The sequence below is a fragment of the Asterias rubens genome, chromosome 15 (assembly GCF_902459465.1).
Source record: "Asterias rubens chromosome 15, eAstRub1.3, whole genome shotgun sequence".
Lineage (NCBI taxonomy): Eukaryota > Metazoa > Echinodermata > Asteroidea > Forcipulatida > Asteriidae > Asterias > Asterias rubens.
In genome coordinates, this window is record NC_047076.1 from 7,339,064 (window position 1) to 7,361,359 (window position 22,296).

At 41.7% G+C, this 22,296-nt stretch overlaps 2 protein-coding genes across 2 annotated transcripts; one reads left to right on the plus strand and one right to left on the minus strand.

Annotated features, from left to right (window-relative positions):
• Positions 1–2,792: 2,792 nt before the first annotated feature.
• Positions 2,793–15,495, minus strand: LOC117300332. Its single transcript, XM_033784084.1, has 3 exons — positions 15,282–15,495; positions 9,092–9,243; positions 2,793–5,725 (listed from the first exon to the last, which is right to left on the minus strand). The coding sequence occupies exon 3, from the start codon at positions 5,598–5,600 to the stop codon at positions 3,726–3,728; it is 1,875 nt and encodes a 624-aa protein (XP_033639975.1). The 5' UTR covers positions 5,601–5,725; positions 9,092–9,243; positions 15,282–15,495; the 3' UTR covers positions 2,793–3,725.
• A 1,637-nt stretch (positions 15,496–17,132) lies between these two features.
• On the plus strand, positions 17,133–21,222 carry LOC117299801 (histamine N-methyltransferase A-like). Its single transcript, XM_033783324.1, has 3 exons — positions 17,133–17,430; positions 19,559–19,885; positions 20,522–21,222. The coding sequence occupies exons 1-3, from the start codon at positions 17,214–17,216 to the stop codon at positions 20,902–20,904; spliced, it is 927 nt and encodes a 308-aa protein (XP_033639215.1). The 5' UTR covers positions 17,133–17,213; the 3' UTR covers positions 20,905–21,222.
• The last annotated feature ends 1,074 nt before the right edge of the window (positions 21,223–22,296 follow it).

Consider the following 22,296-nt stretch of genomic DNA (forward strand, 5'->3'; position numbering starts at 1 on the left):
CTCCGTCAGAGACAAATCTAAAGTCCGGGGTTACATCTGCTTAAAATCCGACAGTGAATAGCGAAAAGTCCAAATAGCGAAATGTTCTACTCCATGATGAGAAGGCGTAGACAAATCCACAAGACAAAACGGCGAAAACATCATTATCAAGGCAAAAGAAAAATTGCAAAAATCTATTGACGAATCTAACAATGAAAATAGTAAAATGGCCAGCACTCAATCCTGTCTACGACGCCATTTTGTAGAGACACGGTAAGGAGAGCCGGTCCTCTAATTAATAAAGGACGAGCATTCGCCAAAATACAATCAATATTAACAATAAATGAACAATGACAGTTAAGTAAAATATATCAAATAAACTTCTCCTGTACAGGTTTTAATGGTAACCCATAGCAAACAACACGAAAAGTTATAACACTACAGTATATACCTTACATAACATTACACAGTGCAGTGTAAGTTCACAAAAAGGTCAGCACAGACAGAGGCTAACGGACGCACGTGTGTGACAGTGCTGCCTGGCATACACACTACACATGGTTTTACAAATAAAACGATCCAAATAGAGAGCAAAAATTTGGGCATTAATGAGGGTAAAAACACAAAATAATACTCACAAATATCTCTACAACTCTATTGATCCCATATAATTAGGTTTTTGGAGCATGGCCAGAGCCATGCTCCCTATAAAAATAGAGAGAATCACAGACCAAATAAATTGGTTGCTCTTCCAAGTCGAAGCTATAGAAAAAGAGAGTGAATGTCATGTGACATCCCCAAAAGTAAACTTTATTCAAGTCAAACAATGAGGGCGCACTTGGCGGATCCCTACAGTATCTTTGCTACAGTACAAACTTCTTCTGATAGCGCTCTTCTTTGAGTCACCCGCCTCCAGCCCATGATAAATTCCCATCGGGGAACCGGATCCCAGGCGGACAGAATTCCCTGGTACACCGGTGTCCCAGGGAATTCTGTCTGCAAGATAATAATAATATAATAATATCGAAGTCTTATATAGCGCACGTTTGTACTAAACAAGTAGCCCTGGCGGCCTTACACTTTCGTTTTGTACAGTTCCTGTGTACAGAGAAAAAGTCCTATACATGTCTAAGGCTACATGTATAGAGGAAGAATCTCCAAGGGGAAAAAATCTCCTGCCACGCCCGGTACTTTATAAGCTGAAAAGAGCCTCTGGGCCCTCTGCTGACGCTAACATTTCGGAGGAATATAATTTTAGCTACTTTCTAAACTAATTGAATACCATTATTTGATTACAGTTTTATTGAAAAATGGCAAATGGCAAAACTTAATGACAAAATGGCAAACACAATGGCAAAACAAAATGGCAAAACAAAATGGCAAAATTAAATGTTTAAATAATGTGATTAGGGAAACAAAGGTGGACCTCCACGGATTGCAGTAAAACGAAACAGAAACATTTCAAGGACTCTACTAAAATCATGTTAAAGCACACATCTGTGGTCCTTTTATTCATTTAAAGGAACACGTTGCCTTGGATCGGTCGAGTTGGTCTTTGAAAAGCGTTTGTCATACCCTGTTTACACAGCACTGCGACCTTAAGAAGATCATGCCTATCACCCCGATCTGAAAAAATTATCAAACGAGCACAACCGCCGTCAAAATCCATAAACTTTGCAAATTACAGACTAAATCACGACTGTACTGCGATGCTTCTACGTCAAAAGCATTGCTGACTCGATGCCAGGACGGTTACACTTAGACCATTGCGACCAAGCAGTCGTTCCTACTTCGATGCCGCTGCGATACCACTACGCTGGTGCTGACCATAATTTGCTTCTAGTACGCTTCTAGTACGACTTATGGCGATGTCTGTTACCCCGTTCGCACAGCACTATGACATTGAGAAGATCGTGCCAATCACCCCGATCTCAAAAAAATTATCAAGTCAGGGTATGATCGCCGTCAAAATCAAGCTATTTGGAAATTTTAACACTCTGCCCAACTTTACTGATTCTACGCAAAAAGTGTTCTGACTCGCTGCCACTACGATTACTGACGAAAACTTCAAGAACAATGCCGACCAAGCGGTTTTCGACTTCAAAATGGTTGCCGACGCTGCTACGTTTTGATTACAACCACATAGATCTCACCACCACACTTCCACGCTGCTTGTACAATAATGGCGTTCCCACTACGACTTTGCCCCGCAAACTGTCAGCCACGAACCGGCTGCGCTTATTTTGAACATGTTCAAAATAAGCGTGGGGAGAGCTTGTAGCTTCCCGACCTGTAGGAGATCCCAACCCGACCACGCTCATGGAGATCCTCTGATGTTTGGCCCACGATTGGTCCGCGATTGGTCACGCTCTCACATGTTCAAAATAAGTGTTGGGAGAGCTTACAGCTTCCCGACCTAGGAGATCCCACCCCGCCCATGATGATCCTCCAACGTTTGGCCCTCGATTGGTCCGCGATTGACCACGCTCCCGGCCATTTTTCCATCGCAGTAGAAGCGGGGTCTATGTGTGACCGGGGTATTACAAAATGCATATGGGTAGAAAGATGTTGTAAAAGTAGAATACAATGTTCCACACAATCATGCCTCGAAATTGCACGGTTTTCCTTTTACCTCGTGGAGTAACACGGTCGGCCATTTATTGGAGTCAAACTTTTTGATTCCCATCAATAGACTACCATGTTAGTTCGCAAAGTAAAAGGAAAACCTTGCAATTTGGAGGCAAATTTGTGTGGATCATTGTATTCTACTTTTAAAACTTAACTGCATTTTATAACAAACGGTTACAAACGCTTTTTATAGACCAACTCGTCCGATCAAAGGCAACGTGTTCCTTTAAATGAGAGAAGATAGTCAGTAGAGCAGTAGTCTCACTCAGAGCAGCTCTCTCCACAAGTCTACTTCGGTCCTAGAGTGTGGCGAACTGAAAATAATTGGCTATCCACTCATTGACAGTAGGTACACTCTCGTCTTTTTTGATAAGCTTGCTTTGGTACAACCATTAATGCAATAAATACATTTATAGAGCACAACGCTGAACAGAGTCTCGAACCAACCAAATAGTACAGGCGAACATGCAGGTCATTGTTCAAACAGATGAGTCTTCTTAAAAGCATCCAAGGAAGGGGACTGTGCACTGTGGAAGCTCATTCCAGAGTCAAGGTGCATGTGCCTGGAATGCATGGCCACCAGCTGTGCTGTATGTTCTAGGCACTTTGAGAACAGCAATGTCTAAACTTGAGCAGAGTCCAGGTCCTGGATGTGGAACATGACAGAATGATGCAAAGTTGGAGCTTTGTGTTGAAGATCCACTTACCGTTAAAGGCTTCTGCATCTTTTAATCATTTCACCCTGTGGTCTGTCGACACAGCCTAACAATCTCATCCCAGTGTATGTTCTGGGCACAGTAAAGTTATGTTCAAACTTGAGCAGAGTCCGGGTCTACCAAAGTTATGTGGTCAATGAGAGAGCGAAGCTAAGTTGGAGTTTTGTCTTGAAGATGCACTTACCAATAAAGGCTTCTGCATCTTTTAATCATTTCACACTGTGGTCTGTCGACACAGCCTTACAATCTTCCAGTGTATGTTCTGGGCACATGGAATAAAGTAACGTCTAAAATTGAGCGGAGTCCAGGTCAAGGATGTCGTACATGAGAGAATGACTCTAAGCTGGAGCTTTCAGTTGACGATGCACTAACCGTTAAAGGCTTCAGCATCTTTAAATCATTTTAACCTGTGGTCTGTCGACACAGCCTTACAATCTCATCCCAGTGTTCCTTTTTAATCTGACCCTCTGTGCACTCTCTAAATGTCAGAGGCTCTAGCTCTTCAGGTTTTGGGCAGTCCTTTAGCTTGATGGGTATGATGAATCCATCTTTCCTCTTCTGTGATATGATCTCGGCATGGTCCATGGAGTGGCACATCGACCCTCCATCACCCGGGAAGAGGATCACGCACCGATAACTTTGCTTCAGGCACTCTATAATGTTCTTGGTGATCTTCTTACCAACTTGGAAATCCCTCCCCTCGATACAGCACCGAAGGTTGTACTCCGACTCAAGCTTTTCTACAAATGCCATAGCCCAGCGCTTGTTCTGTTCTGCGTAACACAGAAACGCATCAAATGTAAATGCTAGGTCGCGGTTAGCTGCTGCAGGGAAGCCTGGCTCTGTGCAAACTGTCCAGAAGTGATGGTCCTGCAGAACACGAACAAAGCCAGGCTTCTCTTTGGTGTTGTAGAATTCAAAATCATGCGTGAAGTGAGAGTCGCACTGCTCCTCCATAAGCGGCGTGTTAAGGATCTTTGTGAGTGTCTCTTGTGCCAGTTCTAATTGCAATTGGCTTCCTTTAAGTTGGTTAATCGCCAGAAGGCACTCTGCCCATCGCTGGTGAGTCAGCACCGGGTCACAATAGTCATCCTGCTTGCTGTTTGTGGCCTGACGAAACTTGGCGAGGGCCCTTTCATTATCACCAAGGAGAAAGAGAACATATCCAAGATCCGAGAGGTCAGCATGGGACTCGTACATCTTAAGGGCTTCCTCAAAGTCTGAAACTGCAGCTGTCAGCCATTCTCTTTTTACCTGTTCATCCGCCTCATAAGAACTCTCGTACATCTTCACGAACAACTCTGCTCGATAGCGATATGAACATCGGGACGGCATAATTTCCAAAGCTTTATCCAGGGCTCTCTTAGCATCTTTGAACCTCCCCAGTTTCACATACTCTGCTCCGACTCGACGGAGTACAATACAATAATCTGGGTGTATTTCCAAACTTTTTTCAAAGCACTGCTCTGCGGTGAGGTGGTAGCCCGACTTGTTCGGAAACACATCGGCAAGATTTCTGTTTTCAGGATCATGATTTACAAGAATCCCCAGAAAGACCCATGACAGGGCCTGATAGTCCTTTGATGGGCTAATCAGTGCTACATCCAGGAAGTATCTGCATGCATTTTGGAATCCCTCTTTTATTCGGGTGTCAGAGTAACAATCTGAACTATCGAAACACCCACCATCCTCCAAGTGAAGCCTTCTCAAGTACAACATCTGGACATCTCGCCTGTAAAGAGCCAAGGCGTGGTCAAAGAACCACTCTGCTCGCTCAGGTCCAGCACACTTCTTGCCGATGGTTGCAGCACGTTCAATATACGTCATGTATCTGAAGCAGCGTTTAAATTGTTCAAAGTTACGGATGGCGAAAGATCTTTCTGCAAACGCTCTTGCTCTCTCCTCCAGGCTCAGATTATCCAAGACTAAGCTAAGCCTGTTGATGTAACTGCTGTGCAGATCCAAATGATAGAGTTCTTTGAAGATGTGGGCAAGACTGGCAAGTGCATTAATGTTATTGTTATCTTTGTCTAAGACGTCCTCAAAAAAGAGCCGTGCTTCTTCCACTTTCTGTAGATAGTAAGCAATGAACCCTTGAAGGTTCCGCGTAGCTGTGTAAAAGGTCGGCCGGTCAAGAAAGTCTAAAGTCTCCATGGCAAGTATATCCTCCTCACGGCTGAGGGTGCTTTTGTCGTTGGCGATGGGCGCGAGCTCCTCCCACGTGAGATGGCATTTGAACAGATCCATCATGGCAAGTATTCGATCAGGGAGAGCCATAGTGAGACTATTTGGCTGCTCCTCGCCGTGGCTATGCTCTATCCACCCACCCTGTGACCTTCCACTGGTGGGCTGGGTCCACTATAGCCAAACTTGCAGAAGTCCACATGTTGTTTCAATCAAATCTGATATTTAAGAGAGAAAAATAATACCGTTTAGGAAATACCTGGGAAGAACTATTATTCTGAATAAGGAAGGTATACAGAAGAGAGTATGTATGTAGTTTCTCGATAAGTTTTGCAAAGGCCTAGAATTAGATAGGAGCCATTGATACAACAGCACCTCAGCATGTAGTATTTTAAGCTTTCTACCATCAGGCCTAATGTAAATCTATAGTCTTGGTTCCAAGACCATTGGTGTTGCGCGGTCACACACAACCAACGTTCCGATTATGCACGGCAAAATCTGTACACGCTTGTAATGAACGAACGCTAGCGGGCGCTCTGTTTCTCTGATTTAGATCTCACCATGGTCTTGGACTTTTGCAACGACAGGTCTTAACTTTTTTATTGTTTTTCGGCAAATCTCCCCCGACTTTCCGGTGGAGCCAATCAGAGGCTGCGTTGCGGATGGCTCATGAATAATTCATCAGTGTTGTGCATGCAGTGTACAATGGATGTAGTAACTGCGTTGCATGACTTTTGCTATACTCTGCATGTGTGTGTGGGTATATGTTTTTATCGGAGTATAATAATGTCCAGATCAGTAGGATTTGAAACTTTGCCACATGGTGGAAATAGATATAGACAGGTTTGCGGTACCACCACAAACCTTTCTATGTATATTCAGATCCAGACTACTGCATTGCCATGATGCAGCTTGAAATGCGATCGTGGCGTTATGCCCCCGACGTGCCAGGGCCCACACTGATGAAGCCTGTATTGGCTAAACAATTTGCTTATAGTTAGCACAAAATAGTATTGCTTAGCAGAAACTGGTTACCAGCCAATTTTTAATTACATTTGAAATGTTGTAGACTTATGCCTAGTGCCCAACTAAATTTTTGGATAGTAAAGAAATTTTGTACAGTATTTTCTGCCAAACAGATATTAACTGGTGGGCCCTGTAGTGTTATTCACAGTGAAAGTTTTTTAATCTTGGGGGAAGGAAATCTTTAGGGATTCAAAAGCGTCTTTGTGAGAGCGTATTTTGAAACGTAAGCGTAGCTGCAGATCTTGGAACGTAAGCGTAGCTTGACTCGGGATTGAAAGCGTACTTTTTGATATTGTAGCGTAATCTTGGAGTGTATAAAAAGCGTAGCTGAATAGCTTGGAACAGAACAGTATCTTTTGGAGCGTAAGCATATCTTGGGACGTAATTCGTAGTTGCGTATCTTGGAATGTAAGCGTAACTTGACATGGGATTGAAAGCTTACCTTTTGATATTATAGCGTAACTTGAAGGAACATAAGCAGATCTGTAAGCGCAGCTGTGTAGCTTGGAATGTTGACATCTTTTGGAACGTAAGCATATCTTGGACTGAAGCGTAGCATCTTGGAACATAAACGTAGCTGCGATATTATAGTGTAACTTGAAGGAACGTAGACCTAAGCGCATCTTGGAACGTAAACGTAGCCGAGTAGCTTGGAACGTAACCATATAACATTTTTTGGAATGTAGTCGTAAAAAAATTTTTTGGGAACAACTCATGAGAAATTGCGAATTTTGATTGCTTGTCGAGTGGCGACTACTGCTATTCAACTCCCAGTTATTTGAGGCGAATAGTCGGGTCATAAATTCCATTAAAAAAAAGTCGGGTCATAGTTGCCCAGTTTAATCATTACCTCAAAAATAACTCTTCATTCACAGAATTAAAAAATAATACTTTGTTTGACAAAATTATGCTTTGAGGGAATTTTAGTTTTAGCATTATATTTATTTAATACCTTTTATAAAAAATTAACATAATTTTTTTAAGCTACTCACACAATAACACTGTCATTATAACAAAATGCGATATTCCTACGTTTTGACATCATCAAAATTACCTGAAAACTCATAACAAAAAGAAATTAGGGGGCCATTAATCAAAATGGAGCATATTGGAACGTTGCGATCATGAGAAACAACGGATTCGACACCCGCAAGCTGGGAGTTCATAGCGCCCAGGATTTAACACCTCCAACCCCCACGAGACACGGAATGGGCGGTACGTGATATTCCACAAGGCTTATTTCACGTTCCGATTGCTCCACGCCGAGGGGCCATACAAGCGTCCGTTACACGGACTCTTTGAATGCTAATCTTACGTTCGATTTTTGACCATTATTTACGATTTCAAATCGTCACGTATCCATAATCTGAATAGGTAGTTTATACTTGAAATTTCACTGTTTTCCTTTTAATAGGCCTAATGACCACGGAATCACTCTTTGAGCAAAGATTATTAAAAATAGAGCGCCGATCATATTGACCTTTGACTCAATTAAGTTTGAATAGTCATCTTCAATTCGTCACGTGATGTGAATATTGCATACATTAAAAGTAACTTACATGTCTGGCCACGCCTTCAATTTGCAAATGTCCAAGACCTTGGTGAGCACAGGACATGGTGAGATCCGGAAATCAGAGAAACAGAGCGCCCGCTAGCGTTCGTTCATTACAAGCGTGTACAGTTTTTGCCGTGCATAATCGGAACGTTGGTTGTGTGTGATCGCGCAACACCAATGGTCTTGGAACCAAGACTAGTAAATCTATGGACATTGTGTTTTTTGTCCTACTAAAAGTACACAGACCCTTCAAGGACACAGTTATAAGCCGTGCTTAAGGATATGGTTAAAAGCCTTGCTTAAAGAAATGGTTTAAAGCCTTGCAAAAGAGCTACATGTATGGTTTAAAGCCTTGCTTAAGAACATGGTTTGAAGCCTTGCTTAAGGACACAAGTGTCAGGGTGGGTAGTGGACCCACACCCTGCTGATCAGAAACACCAGAGCTCGAATCCAGCACACTTGACAAACCAGCCATGAAACCCCACAGACTTTAATTTAAGAGTGTTGGCCTTGGTGCCCTTTACAAAAGTTTTTTAAAGAATACATGGCCTTAGCCCTCTCAACGAGGAAAGTCCAGGGCCCAACTTCATAGAGTTGCTTAAGCATGAAATATTGCTTAACAATTTTCTGCTAACCAGAAATTAGCAGGATACCAGTCACATATTGTAATTGTGACATAATGGTTTTGGCTGGTACTCTTATTCTGGTAAGCGTACTTTGGTTATGCTTAGCTATTTTTTGTGCTTCAGCAGCTCTATGAAAAAGACCGATCCAGTAGGCTCCGCCTACGACACACGTGTGAGCAAGAACATGTGGGGCTCTCCAACGCCTTGCTGCACAACGCTTCCTCGAACGCCAAGCATACGCGCACGCATGTCGGACCTTAGTGTTGGACCTTCGTTACGTTGTTGGTCAATATACGCAATGGGGCGGAGCTTAATGGATCGGTTTATTGGGCCCAGGGCTGAAATTATAGTGTGTTGAATGAGTTGGTCGTATGTACCTTTACTCAAGCAGTACTGCATGATCACACAGTGAGGCAATCGCTCACAGATTACTTGACAATCACATTTTGCTGTTGTTTGATGATGACCTCTATAAACACGTCATTTCGAGCCTCAGTGTCGAAGAATAACAGATCCTTGATTGAAGGAACTGAAAGAAATCAAAGAACATAAAATAAGTATTAAGTATCAAATGAAATTTGGTGTTAACAAGTTTAATGGCACCCTATAGGGTTTGTGCATTTTGTTTTGCTGGTACTGAGTTAGCCTGATCATCTTATATATACCACCCTTAAAGCCATTGGACAATTTTGGTGAACAGTATTGTCCAAGGCCCACACTTCGTGTATCACAACTTATGTATAAAATAACAAACCTGTGAAAATTTTGGCTCAGTCTGTCATCGGAGTCGGGAGAAAATAACGGGAAAACCCACCCTTGTTTCCGCACGTTTGGCCGTGTCATGACATGTGTTTAAAATAAATCCGTAATTCTCGATATCGAGAACTGTAATTGTTTTAATGTTTTCTAAAAAAGTAAAGCATTTCGTGGATTAATATTTCAAGAGAAGTCTTTCACCATTACCTTCTATAAACCCTGTAAGTTATTTGTAAATCTGTGAACTTTTAATTTTGTTTCTGTACCGAAAGTGTATATAGGCTTTAATAAAGGCAGTGGACACTATTGGTAATTACTCCAAATAATTAATATCATAAAACCTTACTTGGTAAAGAGTAATGGGGAGAGGTTGATAGTATAAAACATTGTGAGAAACGGCTCCCTCTGAAGTGACGTAGTTTTTGAGAAAGAAGTATTTTTCCACGAATCACATGCATATAATGTACACATATTACATGTTTACACATAACGCTAGCTCTATATAGGACTCTTTCATTGTACACAGATCTATTAAGGCCCATTTCTGGGGCGGAAAAATTTCAAAGCTTCATAACCCAAACCTTACCTGCAACCAGCCACTAATTTCAACAGATTCACATTCCATGGCGCCATACATTTTTTCTGTGGTGGGTTTTGGCCCTCGTATATTCCTCACAAATCTGTCATTTTCGTGAAATAATGCAACTCCCAACGTTAAAAAATTCCCATTTTGATCGTTTTCTCACAGTGTTGTCTGTTGCCGTGCGTACACACAAATGTATCTATGCGTGTGCAAGACGCATGACGCAAGTCACATGAATTCTTGGTCATCCGATCTTGACTGCACAGCGTTAACACGCAAACACAATGCAAGATTTGCGCTAGTGTTTGCGCGTCGTGCGTCTTGCATACACACAGCAGACTGTGAAAGTACGAACAAAAATGGGATTTCCTTAACGTTGGGAGCTGCATTATTTTATGAAAATGATGGATTTGTGAAGAATAACTGACTATCAAAACCCACCACAGAAAAATATGCTGCCATGGAATGTGAATCTGTTGAAATTAGTGCTTTCTTGCAGGTAAGATTTGAGTTATGAAGCTTTAAAAATGTTGCGCCCCAGAAATGGACCCTGATATCCAGGACGTCACTGTAGTATAATACAAAAGTGTAAGGCCGCCAGGGAAGTACCCCCAGCCCGGGGAATTTTAGCAGCCCAAATGCTAACAGACCGTGTTGACAAATCGCAACGCAATGAAGATCAGATAAATAAAGTCCGACAATGCACGTATGCTTGGCGCGCGCAGTAGAGTTGTGCAGAAAGGCATTGGAGAGGCTCACGTATTCTTGCACCCACGTACATTTTGGGCGGAGCGAAATGGATCGATCTATTGTTAACTCATTCCATAGTGCTTGTCAACGTCAATGTCAGTGGTAAATTAGTCAGTCGTACCGGCCGGGGTGGGTGTAAATTCCAAATATTATCTCTGACGAGTCTGTCTAAAGGCAGTGGACACTATTGGTAATTGTCAAAGACTAGCCTTCACAGTTGGTGTATCTCAACATATGCATAAAATAACAAACCTGTGAAAATTTGAGCTCAATCGGTCATCGAACTTGCGAGATAATAATGAAAGAGAAAAACACCCATGTCACACGAAGTTGTGTGCGTTTAGATGGTTGATTTCGAGACTTCAAGTTCTAAATCTGAGGTCTCGAAATCAAATTCATGGAAAATTACTTCTTTCTCGAAAGCTATGGCACTTCAGAGAGAGCCGTTTTTCACAATGTTTCATACCAACAACCTCTCCCGATTACTCTTTACCAAGAAAGGTTTTATGCTAATAATTATTTTGAGTAATTACCAATAGTGTCCACTGCCTTTAAATCCGTCAGACAAATGGCCATCAACAACCCAGTAGCCGGCTTGCTAAATTCTAGGAAGGGCTGTTATCAGTGTCAGTACTTAAATATAATAATAATAAATAATAATTTTGGGGGGCTAATCGTCCTTACTCGCAGCTAGAGCTGAATTGCGAAGGACGCGGCTACAACGTGTTCGAGAAGCAGGCATGCAAGGGCGCATTCAGCTGCCAGCCACATCAACCCATTATGACCACGAAGCACAGCCAAGATCGAAAGTGTTTGATTTTTTCTTGAGGGAGGAAAGCCGGATAGTCTGGAAAACCCTTGTGGCACAGCAGAGAACCAACGCACAACTCAACTCACATATGGCCCCGGCCGGGAATCGAACCGGGGTCACCTTGGTGAGAGGCGAGCGCTTTACGCACAAGCCAACTGTGCCACCAAACAAGGTTATTACTTATTACAATATCAGAAAGTTCAAACATTACTTTATCTACAACATCAACTTATTGAAGTGGACTGGCACTATGGGGTCATGAACAATATTGGGGCCGTTTATGTACACATGACACTACGTTTTGGGTCAATGCCTGCGACAACTTCTTCCTCCATGGTTGGTAATAATACCATCTAGCCTACTCCTAGAACGATTTCGGTTTCGTCCGGCTATCGTTTCCCTTGTACGGGAAACGATAGCCGGACGAAACACGGGAGACGATAGCTGTAGTATTGAGAGACTTACACATAGACAAATAACTGACTCGGTGAAACGATGTATGTGAGGTCCCCTAACATGGTCAGTGCGCGCATGCGCGATGCACATAGAGTATATCTATGGAGAGCCTAATGTGACAATACTACAACCCTTTCCACCTTGCTTTAAAGAAGGCACATTTTGTCAAGGTCTGGTGTAAACTTATGAAAAGATCAACCACAGTAATTTAAGTTTAGGAAAAGTCTATAACAACTCAGACAACTGTAACGGTAAACATCAAAACTTATAAAGCATAGTTAAAACACCTAACAACAAAGCGTATTTAAAACACTAAACAACCAAATTTTAGATTGTTTTTTTTCTGAACTCAACTTTTGTTGTTGAGAACAACTTTAAAACAAAATATAAGATTCTTTCCTCCTCAAACAATTTTGTGTGTGCGAGGTATGTCAATGTTTGAAACAAAAATTCACTGTGTAGCAACTGTCTACATTTAGTTACATGTACTTGAGAATATAATATGAGTTTTTGTTTGTGTAAGTCAGGTAACAAATTAAATTGAAAGAGAGAAAAACTGTTCTTATGTGATTTGTTTTGTTTCTCTTTCAGTGTTCATTAAGAAAGTTGGCAGGAATACTTCATAGTCATTTTCCACTTGACTGAAAGTACAGTTTATGGGACATAATCCTGCAGATATGCGGGCGGTTGACGATTCCGAGGGGGGTTGTGAGGAATAAATTGTTCAGGTGGTTCTGGTGGCATCTGTTCATGTAGGGATGAAGTGATCATGATGTCACCATCATCATTGTGCGATTGTGGTCGTGGAGGGGGGTCCTGTGTACTTTTTTGCCTTGAAAGCAATCAGCAAAGGTAGCGAAGAAATCTGGTGTAGCTGTGGGTGGACCAGATTCGAGGTTGTATGCAATGTTCACAAGTCCCAAAGCGGAGGCAGTAGCAAAGTTGAGGAGTGTATCAGCTGAACGTGTCGTGACAAACACAGGTGTCGTGACAGACGATGATTTGTAGCCGATACATGCTGTGAAGGAACCGATGACTTCGATTGGGGTGGTGCTACCATATGCATAGATTGTTCGTGATTGCAACTGGGGACGGGGTTGCATCTTATTTACAACATTGAGACTCATCAACATGACGGATGCTCCTGTGTCAATGATGGCTTGAACAGGATTATTGTTAATACTCGCAGTTACCAAAGGTTTGGTCATTGTTGGCGAGTGTAGGTGGAAGACGTATTCATCATTCACAACGGACGGTACTGTTGGTGCTGGCTCACTGTCATGAGAGCTCATGTTGACTTCACTGATGCTTGGGCATTGTTGGGTTCTCGGGGTGCTCAGGCAATGCTTTGCGCCTTGAACACCCAGCAGGGTGGATATGTGCGCATTACAAGTCTTATTATTATTATTATTTATTATAAAATGACTAAGTTTGCCACATGAATGACAAGTGACCCCTTTTGCAGGACACTCTTTCCCCTTTGGGTGGGGGTATCTACCACCGCAATTGCGACATCTACCTCGAGAATTATTAAAACCTTGCGGCGACTGTTGATGTTGTGTAGGACCAGTGTACGAGCGATTGCTGTTGCTGCGTGACTGGTGTTCAACTGAAGTAGAAGGAAACTGTGTGGTATGCTGTGACTTGACCTCAACTCTGTTGACAGTTGTGGATTGTTCGACATCTGCAGCATTAGTATCAGCCAATTCATATGCACGAGCTGTTTTAAGTAGTTTGGCAAGGGTGAGAGAAGATTCACGTAGTGCATAACGGCGAAGTTTGCTTGATGAGCAGGTCTGAAGTATTTGAGATTTTACCTCTCCATCCTTGTCTGCAAATTCACAGTGAGTGGCAAGGCGCTGTAGTCGCACATGGAATTGAGTAACAGTCTCTGATGGTTCCTGGTGACTTTGACGAAATGTGAAGCACTCGAATTCAACACTCTTACGGGGGTTGAAATGGTCGTTGAGGGCCTTTTTTGCGCTCTTATAATCCGACCCAGTATCAGCTAAAGTTTCAAAGATATCACTCACTTCTTCTCCTGAGTAATGAAGCAACAGTGCCCTTTTCTGCTGTTCATTGGTGATGTTGAATCCGACGAAAATTTTCTCAATTCTTTTGACATACTTCTCCCAACGTGTGCTGGCAGAGTCAGCGACGACATGTCAAAACTTGGTGTGACAAACGTGATCCGAAACTATGAAAAACGTTGTTGTAATTCACCATACACCGGGAATTATGATACTATAGACGATAATGATAATGTTCTGGGGTAGAAAAATCCCGCTTCGTCGCCAAAATGTAATATTGAGAGACTTACACATAGACAAATAACTGACTCGGTGAAACGATGTATGTGTGGTTCCCTAACATGTTGTCATAACACACAGGGTCAGCGCGCATGCACGATGCACATAGAGTATATCTATAATGGAGAGCCTAATGTGACAATACTACAATAGCCGGACGAAATTGAAATAGTTCTAGGAGTACATCTAGGGTTATCCACCTTGTTACCTTGTTGATCTCTAATCTAAATGGCTCTCTACACTCAGACGCCTTTTTGTAATTGGCTCCCCCACCGCACAGTCGCCAGTATGATAGGACCGATATTAAAGAGAGCCATTATTTACAGCTTAAAGGAACACGTTGCCTTGGATCGGACGAGTTGGTCTATGAAAAGCATTTGAAACCGTTTGTTATGAAATGTATATGGTTAAAAAGATGTTTTAAAAGTAAAATATAATGATTCACACAAGTATCGCTCAAAATTGGACGGTTTTCATATTACGTCGCGAACTAACACGGTCGGCCATTTATGGCAGTCAAATTTTTTACTCCCATAAAGGCATAAATGGCCGACCGTGTTTGTCGACGAGGTAAAACGAAAACCACGCAATATTGAGGCATATTTGTGTTGATCATTGTATTCTACTTTCACAACATCTTTCTAACCATACCGATTTTATAACAAACAGTTACAGAACACTTTTCAAAGACCAACTCGACTGATCCAAGGCAACGTGTTCCTTTAACAAGGGGGGCTATTAAACAGCCATACCAAACAGTACACGTGTCCGCCAGAACTAACACTACAGGTCCCTAAAGTGAGTCGAGGCAACAACGACGACGTAAACGAAATTATGTACCAGGATCTCAATAGTGAAGTTAATCAAGTCATGGTGGTAGAAGAATGATCAAATTTACTCACCATGCGACCATGGTCCGTACATTTAATATTCTAGCTTCTTTCCCAGTGGGCCTCGTGTTGTACTACTAATTATTGGCTAGTAGGAATTAGTAGCATCTACTTCACATCCGAAACTACTGGAAACTATCATCGGGAATTCACAAGTGTAATACTTCACCAACCGGATATTTTGATGACACATACTGCATGCACAGTCCATGGAGGTAGAATTCTACATGCTCATACTGCGCGAGAGCTAGTCTTGATTCGACACGTTCGTCGCCGATAGCGCAATACGGATTACTGGAGAAACGAGATTTGTAGCACGAAATATTCGCCAGCTAGCTGTTGTTCTGATATGTTGTTTTTTACTTTTCCAGTCCCTCAAACTACTGCACATTGCGCCCTCTGCTAGTGTCTACAAAACAGCGTTGCCAATCAAGACTACACAGAAGCTTTCGTAACACCACATTCCAGATTCGGGAAACCCCTGTCAATTATTCAACCTCGTATGGGCAGCCATTAGGGCAACACTCAGTAAATAATGAGAAAATTACCTGTGCAGCAAAATACAGGTTTCTCTTGCAATTAACCTATGGTACATACATTCTAGTAAAGTATGTGTATGCTCCGAGTGAGGTTGTCTCTGGGTCAGGTAGTCAAATGATTTGGGGCAACAATCATATCATGGGGGGTCCACCATGCTACAATAATGTCAATGCTCTTTAATAGAAGTTTATGATGATTTTTTTTATAATAATTCTTATATAGCGCATTTCACAATAATCGTATCAACGCGCTTTATATTAGTGCCCTGGTCATAGGGCCAATAACATCCCGGTTAAAGGAACACGTTGCCTTGGATCGGTTGAGTTGGTCTTTGAAAAGCGTTCTGTAACCGTTTGTTATAAAATGCATATGGGTAGAAAGATGTTGTAAAAGTAGAATACAATGATCTACACAAATATGCCTCGAAATTGCGTGGTTTTCTTTTTACCTCGTCGACTAACACGGTCGGCCATTTATGCGAGTCTAATTTTTGACTTTTTGACTCCCATAAATGGCCGACCGTGTTAGTTCGCGACGTAAAAGGAAAACCGTGCAATTTTGAGTGATACTTGTGTGGATTATTATATTCTAAACGTGTTCCTTTAATGTTTCTCAGCTCCCTTGGGAGTATACAACCTGGGCAACAGTTTTTATCGCTCCAAAGGCTTTTTCATTCACAATATCAACCTCTACCCTCGGTACTACCCATTTATACCCCTGGGTGAAGAAAAGCAAGTATAGTAAAGTATCTTGCTCAAGGACGCAAGTGTCACGACCGGGATTCGAACCCACGCTCATGGTGACTTAGCACCAGAACGTGAATTTGATGCTCTTAACCACTCGGCCATGACACTCTACAAATGATGATGGTTGTAAAATTCCACACAGAGCTGCATTTTCAAATGATAAGCTGAATATGAATATGCATCTTAATGAATGACTGAACATGAATATGCATCAAACGTATGATAGGCTGAACATGAATATGCATCTTACGTTTGATTGGCTGAACAGTGACCTTCGCGGTAGATTGTGTTACCTTCAGGAAATAGGAATCAGATTATTTTGTCCATTGATCTTCCTTTCATCTATCGATCGCTAAAAACCACCGATCGATCGATTGAGAAAAAAGACCATGGTCAATCGACTGAAAAAAACATCCGGAAAAATAGTTGCAACAGATCGATCGATGTGTTGATCGGAGTTTATGCCCCTTTGGCGTTCTATCGTGATGAAACGCCCCCCCCCCCCCCCCCCCCCCACTTCCTGAAACCTCAAGGACTCGACGGGCTTCTGAATGACTTTGAATGACTGAAGCGATAGGACTGTGCCGCGCAGGAAAGACTCTGCATGATAACTGGTTCTAGTCTTGCCCATTTTAAAGCAAACTTGTAAATTCACACGATGTCCTCTGCAGCTGAATCCACCGAGGACATTAAATTTGAATCCAACAGTGAACACTATGCGGCAACGATCGACGCTTATTCTCGGGCATCCAACAGACAAGATGTGCTGATAGACTTTGTTCGAAATGAGTTACCAGCAGTGGGTCAACCTGCCATGGGTAACAACACCCAAAATCACGGCGCGCTCAGGGTGCTCAGCGTTGGTGTCGGAGATGGTAAGTTTTGATAGATGTGATCATGAGAAAAAAACTTTGAAAAGTTTCCGTATGGCGCCACCACTTTTTCATTCGATATGAAATAATATAGTATCTAATTTACCCCAATGAGATATCCCTGTTTGTAAAATAAAGTGAAAAAGTGGTGGCGCCATACGGAAAGTTATCCAAAAACTTGTCCATATCCTGCAACCTCTTTTTAACTTTTTTTTTACAAAAAGGAATATCTCATTTTAGGCTGACGAGTAATACGGTAACGAGTAATACGGAGAGGTTGATGGTATAAAACATTGTAAGAAACGGCTCCCTCTGAAGTGATTTGATTTGATTTCGAGACCTCAGATTTAGAATTTGAAGTTGAGGTCGCGAAATCAACCCTCTATTAAAAGCACACAACTTCGTGTGACAAGGATGTTTTTTTCCTTCCCTTTATCTCGCAACTTCGACGACCAATTGAGCTCAAATTTCCACAGGTTAGTATGTTGAGATACACCAAGTGAGAAGGCTGGTCTTTGACAATTACCAATTTAGTGTCTTTAAAGGAACACGTTGCCTTGGATCGGTCGAGTTTGTCTTTGAAAAGCGTCCTGTAACCGTTTGTTATAAGATCGATATGGTTAGAAAGATATTGTAAAAGTAGAATACAATGATCTACATAAATCAGCCTCGAAATTGCGTGGTTTTCGTTTTACCTCGTCGACAAACACGGTCGGCCATTTATGTGAGTCAAGTCGGTTTATGGGAGTCAAAACTTTGACTCCCATAAATGGCCGACCGTGTTAGTTCGCGACGTAAAGTGAAAAACCACGTTATTTCGAGGCCGATTTGTGCAATTTTAAGTGATACATGTGTGGATCATTATATTCTACTTTTAAAACATCTTTCGAACCATATGCATTTCATAACAAACGGTTTCAAACGCTTTTCATAGACCAACTCGTCTGATCCAAGGCAACGTGTTCCTTTAACTATTTATAACAGACAACAATTATTGTGCATATAAATAAGCCGGTTTATAATGGGTGCGTTCGTTTAGCTTCCCTTGGTCGACCCCGGTGTGTTGCAGTTTTTTTTTCTAGGACAAATGTGTGTTAGTATCTGCACACGTTCGTCCTGGAAAAAAAAACGCAACACACCGTGGTCGACCCTGGCTCTATATTCCACTCCTTTCACCAGATAACAATACAACCGGGCTTTCGAAAGATACACGACCCGAGGAGCGGGTTAGCAATACACAACAGGCTGCATTTGCTTTTCAAGGGCAGTGGATGTTGCTTCTATTATCAAAGGCCCCATATTTTAGTTACGCCATCAAGCATATGGAGAAATTGCTACGTTAAACGGTATAGGCGTATCCCTGCACGATCAATGAAAAACATTCCTTTATTAAATGCGACTTTATATATAGAGGATTTCTTTTCAGTTAATCGATGATCAAAGGTCATTTTGTAGAGCACAAGAATCAACAGTGTACAAATATTGAGTGGCTCAGAGTGGAATGGGAGGAATATTATCGCAAGGTAAAATTTGGACTGTTCCATTTCACGAGGAAGCCGAGGGGAAACGGAATCGTCCGAATTTTAGAGTAATAGTGAATGTCACGTGAAGTAACAACAAGTCAAGCAACTTGGGCAAGTGGGGTGGTGATGATAGAAAGTGTGTGTTTCTGAGGGTGAACAATCATTTACAGTGACTTGGATAAATAAGTTAAATAACTAGATACATGTCCCGCCTTCGTGCATCACCAAGCTAATCCGCATCCACCTGCTTAAAAGCAGCATGCATCATCAGAGTCCCCTTTTCTCCAGAAAACGATCAGAGCATACTGTTCGAAACGTCGCAGAATCACCCAACTCTTTAGAGATAGTCATTAGGGGCCTACACATGGTGTTACCGCAAACCTCTCCATATCGTTATTCCACCATGTAAAGTTTCAAGTCCTGCTTAGATACATTTTCTCTCGTAACCTGTTTGCTGTTTCTCCCTTTTTTTCTGAACTTTTTCCAAAACGATGAAAAGTAGAAGGAGTTATCCGTCGTTTCAGATTACGCTTCACACGATTTGAAAAGTTCTGCCAGTGACGGCTCAATATTCTCTAATGTCAATTTGTTTCCACTTCATTGTGCAGGTGATATCGACATCAATATCTTGACCAAACTCCGCCAGCGTGAACAGCGCCAAATCCAGGCCGTGATTGTCGAGCCAGACCCCAAGTTGATGGGACGGTACAAGGCAAAAATCAAAGAGCCCGAGAAGGTACAGGGGATCGACTTCGAGTGGAGACAAGAAACTCTAGAAGAGTTTCAAAAGAGTCCGACCGGGCAGAAGGATGACAAGTTTCATTTCATCAATTTCTTCAACACTGTGTATTACCTGGAAGACAAAGAGAAGTCGCTGAGGTATCTGTACGACAAACTAGACGTTGGGGGCGTTCTGGTCATCACAGTAATGTCGGGTATGTTTAAAAATGGTTTAAAAGCACTAGACCCTATTGGTAATTACTCAAAATAATAGTTAGCATAAAAACTTACTTGGTATAACGAGCAATGGAATGATGTTGATAGTATAAAACATAAAAGCATAAACGGCTCCCTCTGAAGTAACGTAGTTTTTGCGAAAGAGGTAATTTTCCATTAAAACATTTGGATTTGATTTCGAGACCTCAGAAAAAGATTTCGAGGTTCCGAAATGAAGCATCTGAAAGCACACACAACTTCGTGTCACAAGGATGTTTTTTCTTCCATTATTGTCTCGCCTTCGACGACCGATTGAGTTCAAATTTGCACAGGTTTGTTATTTTGTGCATTAGGTTGAGAAACACCAAGTGAGAAGATTGGTATTTGCTTCGACGACCAATTGAGTTCAAATGTTCATGAACAGTTGGTATTCTGTGCATATGTTGAGATACACCAAGTGAGAAGACTGGTCTTTAAAAAGTACCAAAGGTGGCCAACATCTTATCATCTGTTGAAAACACAGAAGAAAATAAGTTCTTGTTGAACACAAGTTGAAACCTCAGAACTTTTTGAAATCACAGTGTACCTGGAAATCTTATTCTAAAAGTTATTTTGTTGTACACTTTTTTTGGCAGGTGAAGGAGGGTTTGCAAGATTCTGGCGGTACCACGGACAACACCATGACCTCGATCCTCTTTGCGATTCGGATGACGTAATGAAATATCTAGAAAACCAACGCATTCCAGTGAGTGAGATTCTTGATAAGAAATGCTATTTAAACATCACGTCGTGCTTTGCCAGTCCACTTCAGGAGCTTTCCGGCGACGGGAACCTCCTCCTGGACTTCCTGACGCACACACTCGACTTCACCAAGAACTCAACGGTGGAGTACCAAGATGGCGTCATGAAACGTTTAGGCAGCGACTATTGCTCCACTAGGGACGCATCCGGTCAGGTTCTACTGAAGGCGGACAACGTTGTGTTTATAATACGACGAACCAACGATCAGATTATGTAGAGGCGGCCATCCGCTACAACAGACACTCGGCTTCACCAAAAACTCACCAGTGGAGTACCAAGATGGCGTCATGAAACTTTTAGGCAGCGACTATTGCTCCACTAGGGACGCATCCGGCCAGGTTCTGTTGGAGGCAGACAACGTCGTGTTCGTAATACGACGAACACAACCAAGCGGCCATTTTAAATCACGACCACGTGTGTCATTCTCAGCGTCATCCAAAAGTTATTTTCCCAGCAAAATGGAAGTTTATTTTAAAAACTCATTAAAGCCGTTGGACACTTTCGGTAAACAGTGTTGTCCAAGGCCCACACTTCATGTACCACAACTTATATTTTTTTTATATAAAATAACAACCTGTGAAAATTTAGGCTCAATCGGTCATCGGAGTCGGGAGAAAATAACGGGAAAACCCACCCTTGTTTCCGCACGTTTCGCCGTGTCATGAAATGTGTTTATAATAAATCAGTAATTCTCGCTATCGAGGGTTGATGTTGTTTTAATGTTTTCTCAAATAGTAAAGCATTTCATGGAATACTATTTCAAGATAAGTCTTTCACCATTACCTTCTGTAAACCCTGTAAATTGTAAATCTGTGATTTTCTTTTTGATTTTTTTTTTTACCGAAAGTGTATGATGGCTTTAAAGGCAGTGGACACTATTGGTAATTACTCAAAATAATTATTAGCATAAAACCTTTCTTGGTGACGAGTAATGGGGAGAGGTTTATGGTATTAACCATTGTGAGAAACGGCTCCCTCTGAAGTGCCATAGTTTTCGAGAAAGAAGTAATTTTTCACGAATTTGATTTCGAGACCTCAGATTTAGAACTTGAGGTCTCGAAATCAACCATCTAAATGCTCACAACTTCGTGTGACAAGGGTGTTTTTTTCTTTCATTATTATCTCGCAACTTCGATGACCGATTGAGCTCAAAATTTCACAGGTTTGTTATTTTATGCATATGCTGAGATACACCAACTGTGAAGGCTAGTCTTTGACAATTACCAATAGTGTCCACTGCCTTTAAAGGCCACTTTAGTTCGGCTACTATTCAACAACGAATAGTAAGTTTATTAGTTATTAAGTTGGTTGCAACTGTTAATTAGAAAAAGGAAAAAAATCGCAAACAATGTTTACCAATAATTATCTCAAACAAGTTAGCCCTTAATTTTACTGTTCCTCTGATGTTTAAACTTTAACAACAGCAAATCCTCTCAACTCAATTAAATTAGGTGAAAACCATTCTCTCAAAATATGTAGTGTTTTGAAGACAAACTGTGTGATTACCATTATTTGTCATCTCATGACAGCTGAATAAAGCTAATTTCTTCATGTAGTTTAAAAAATAACCTTGATCAGTTTTATAATTCAATTTGTTTGTGTATTTCTT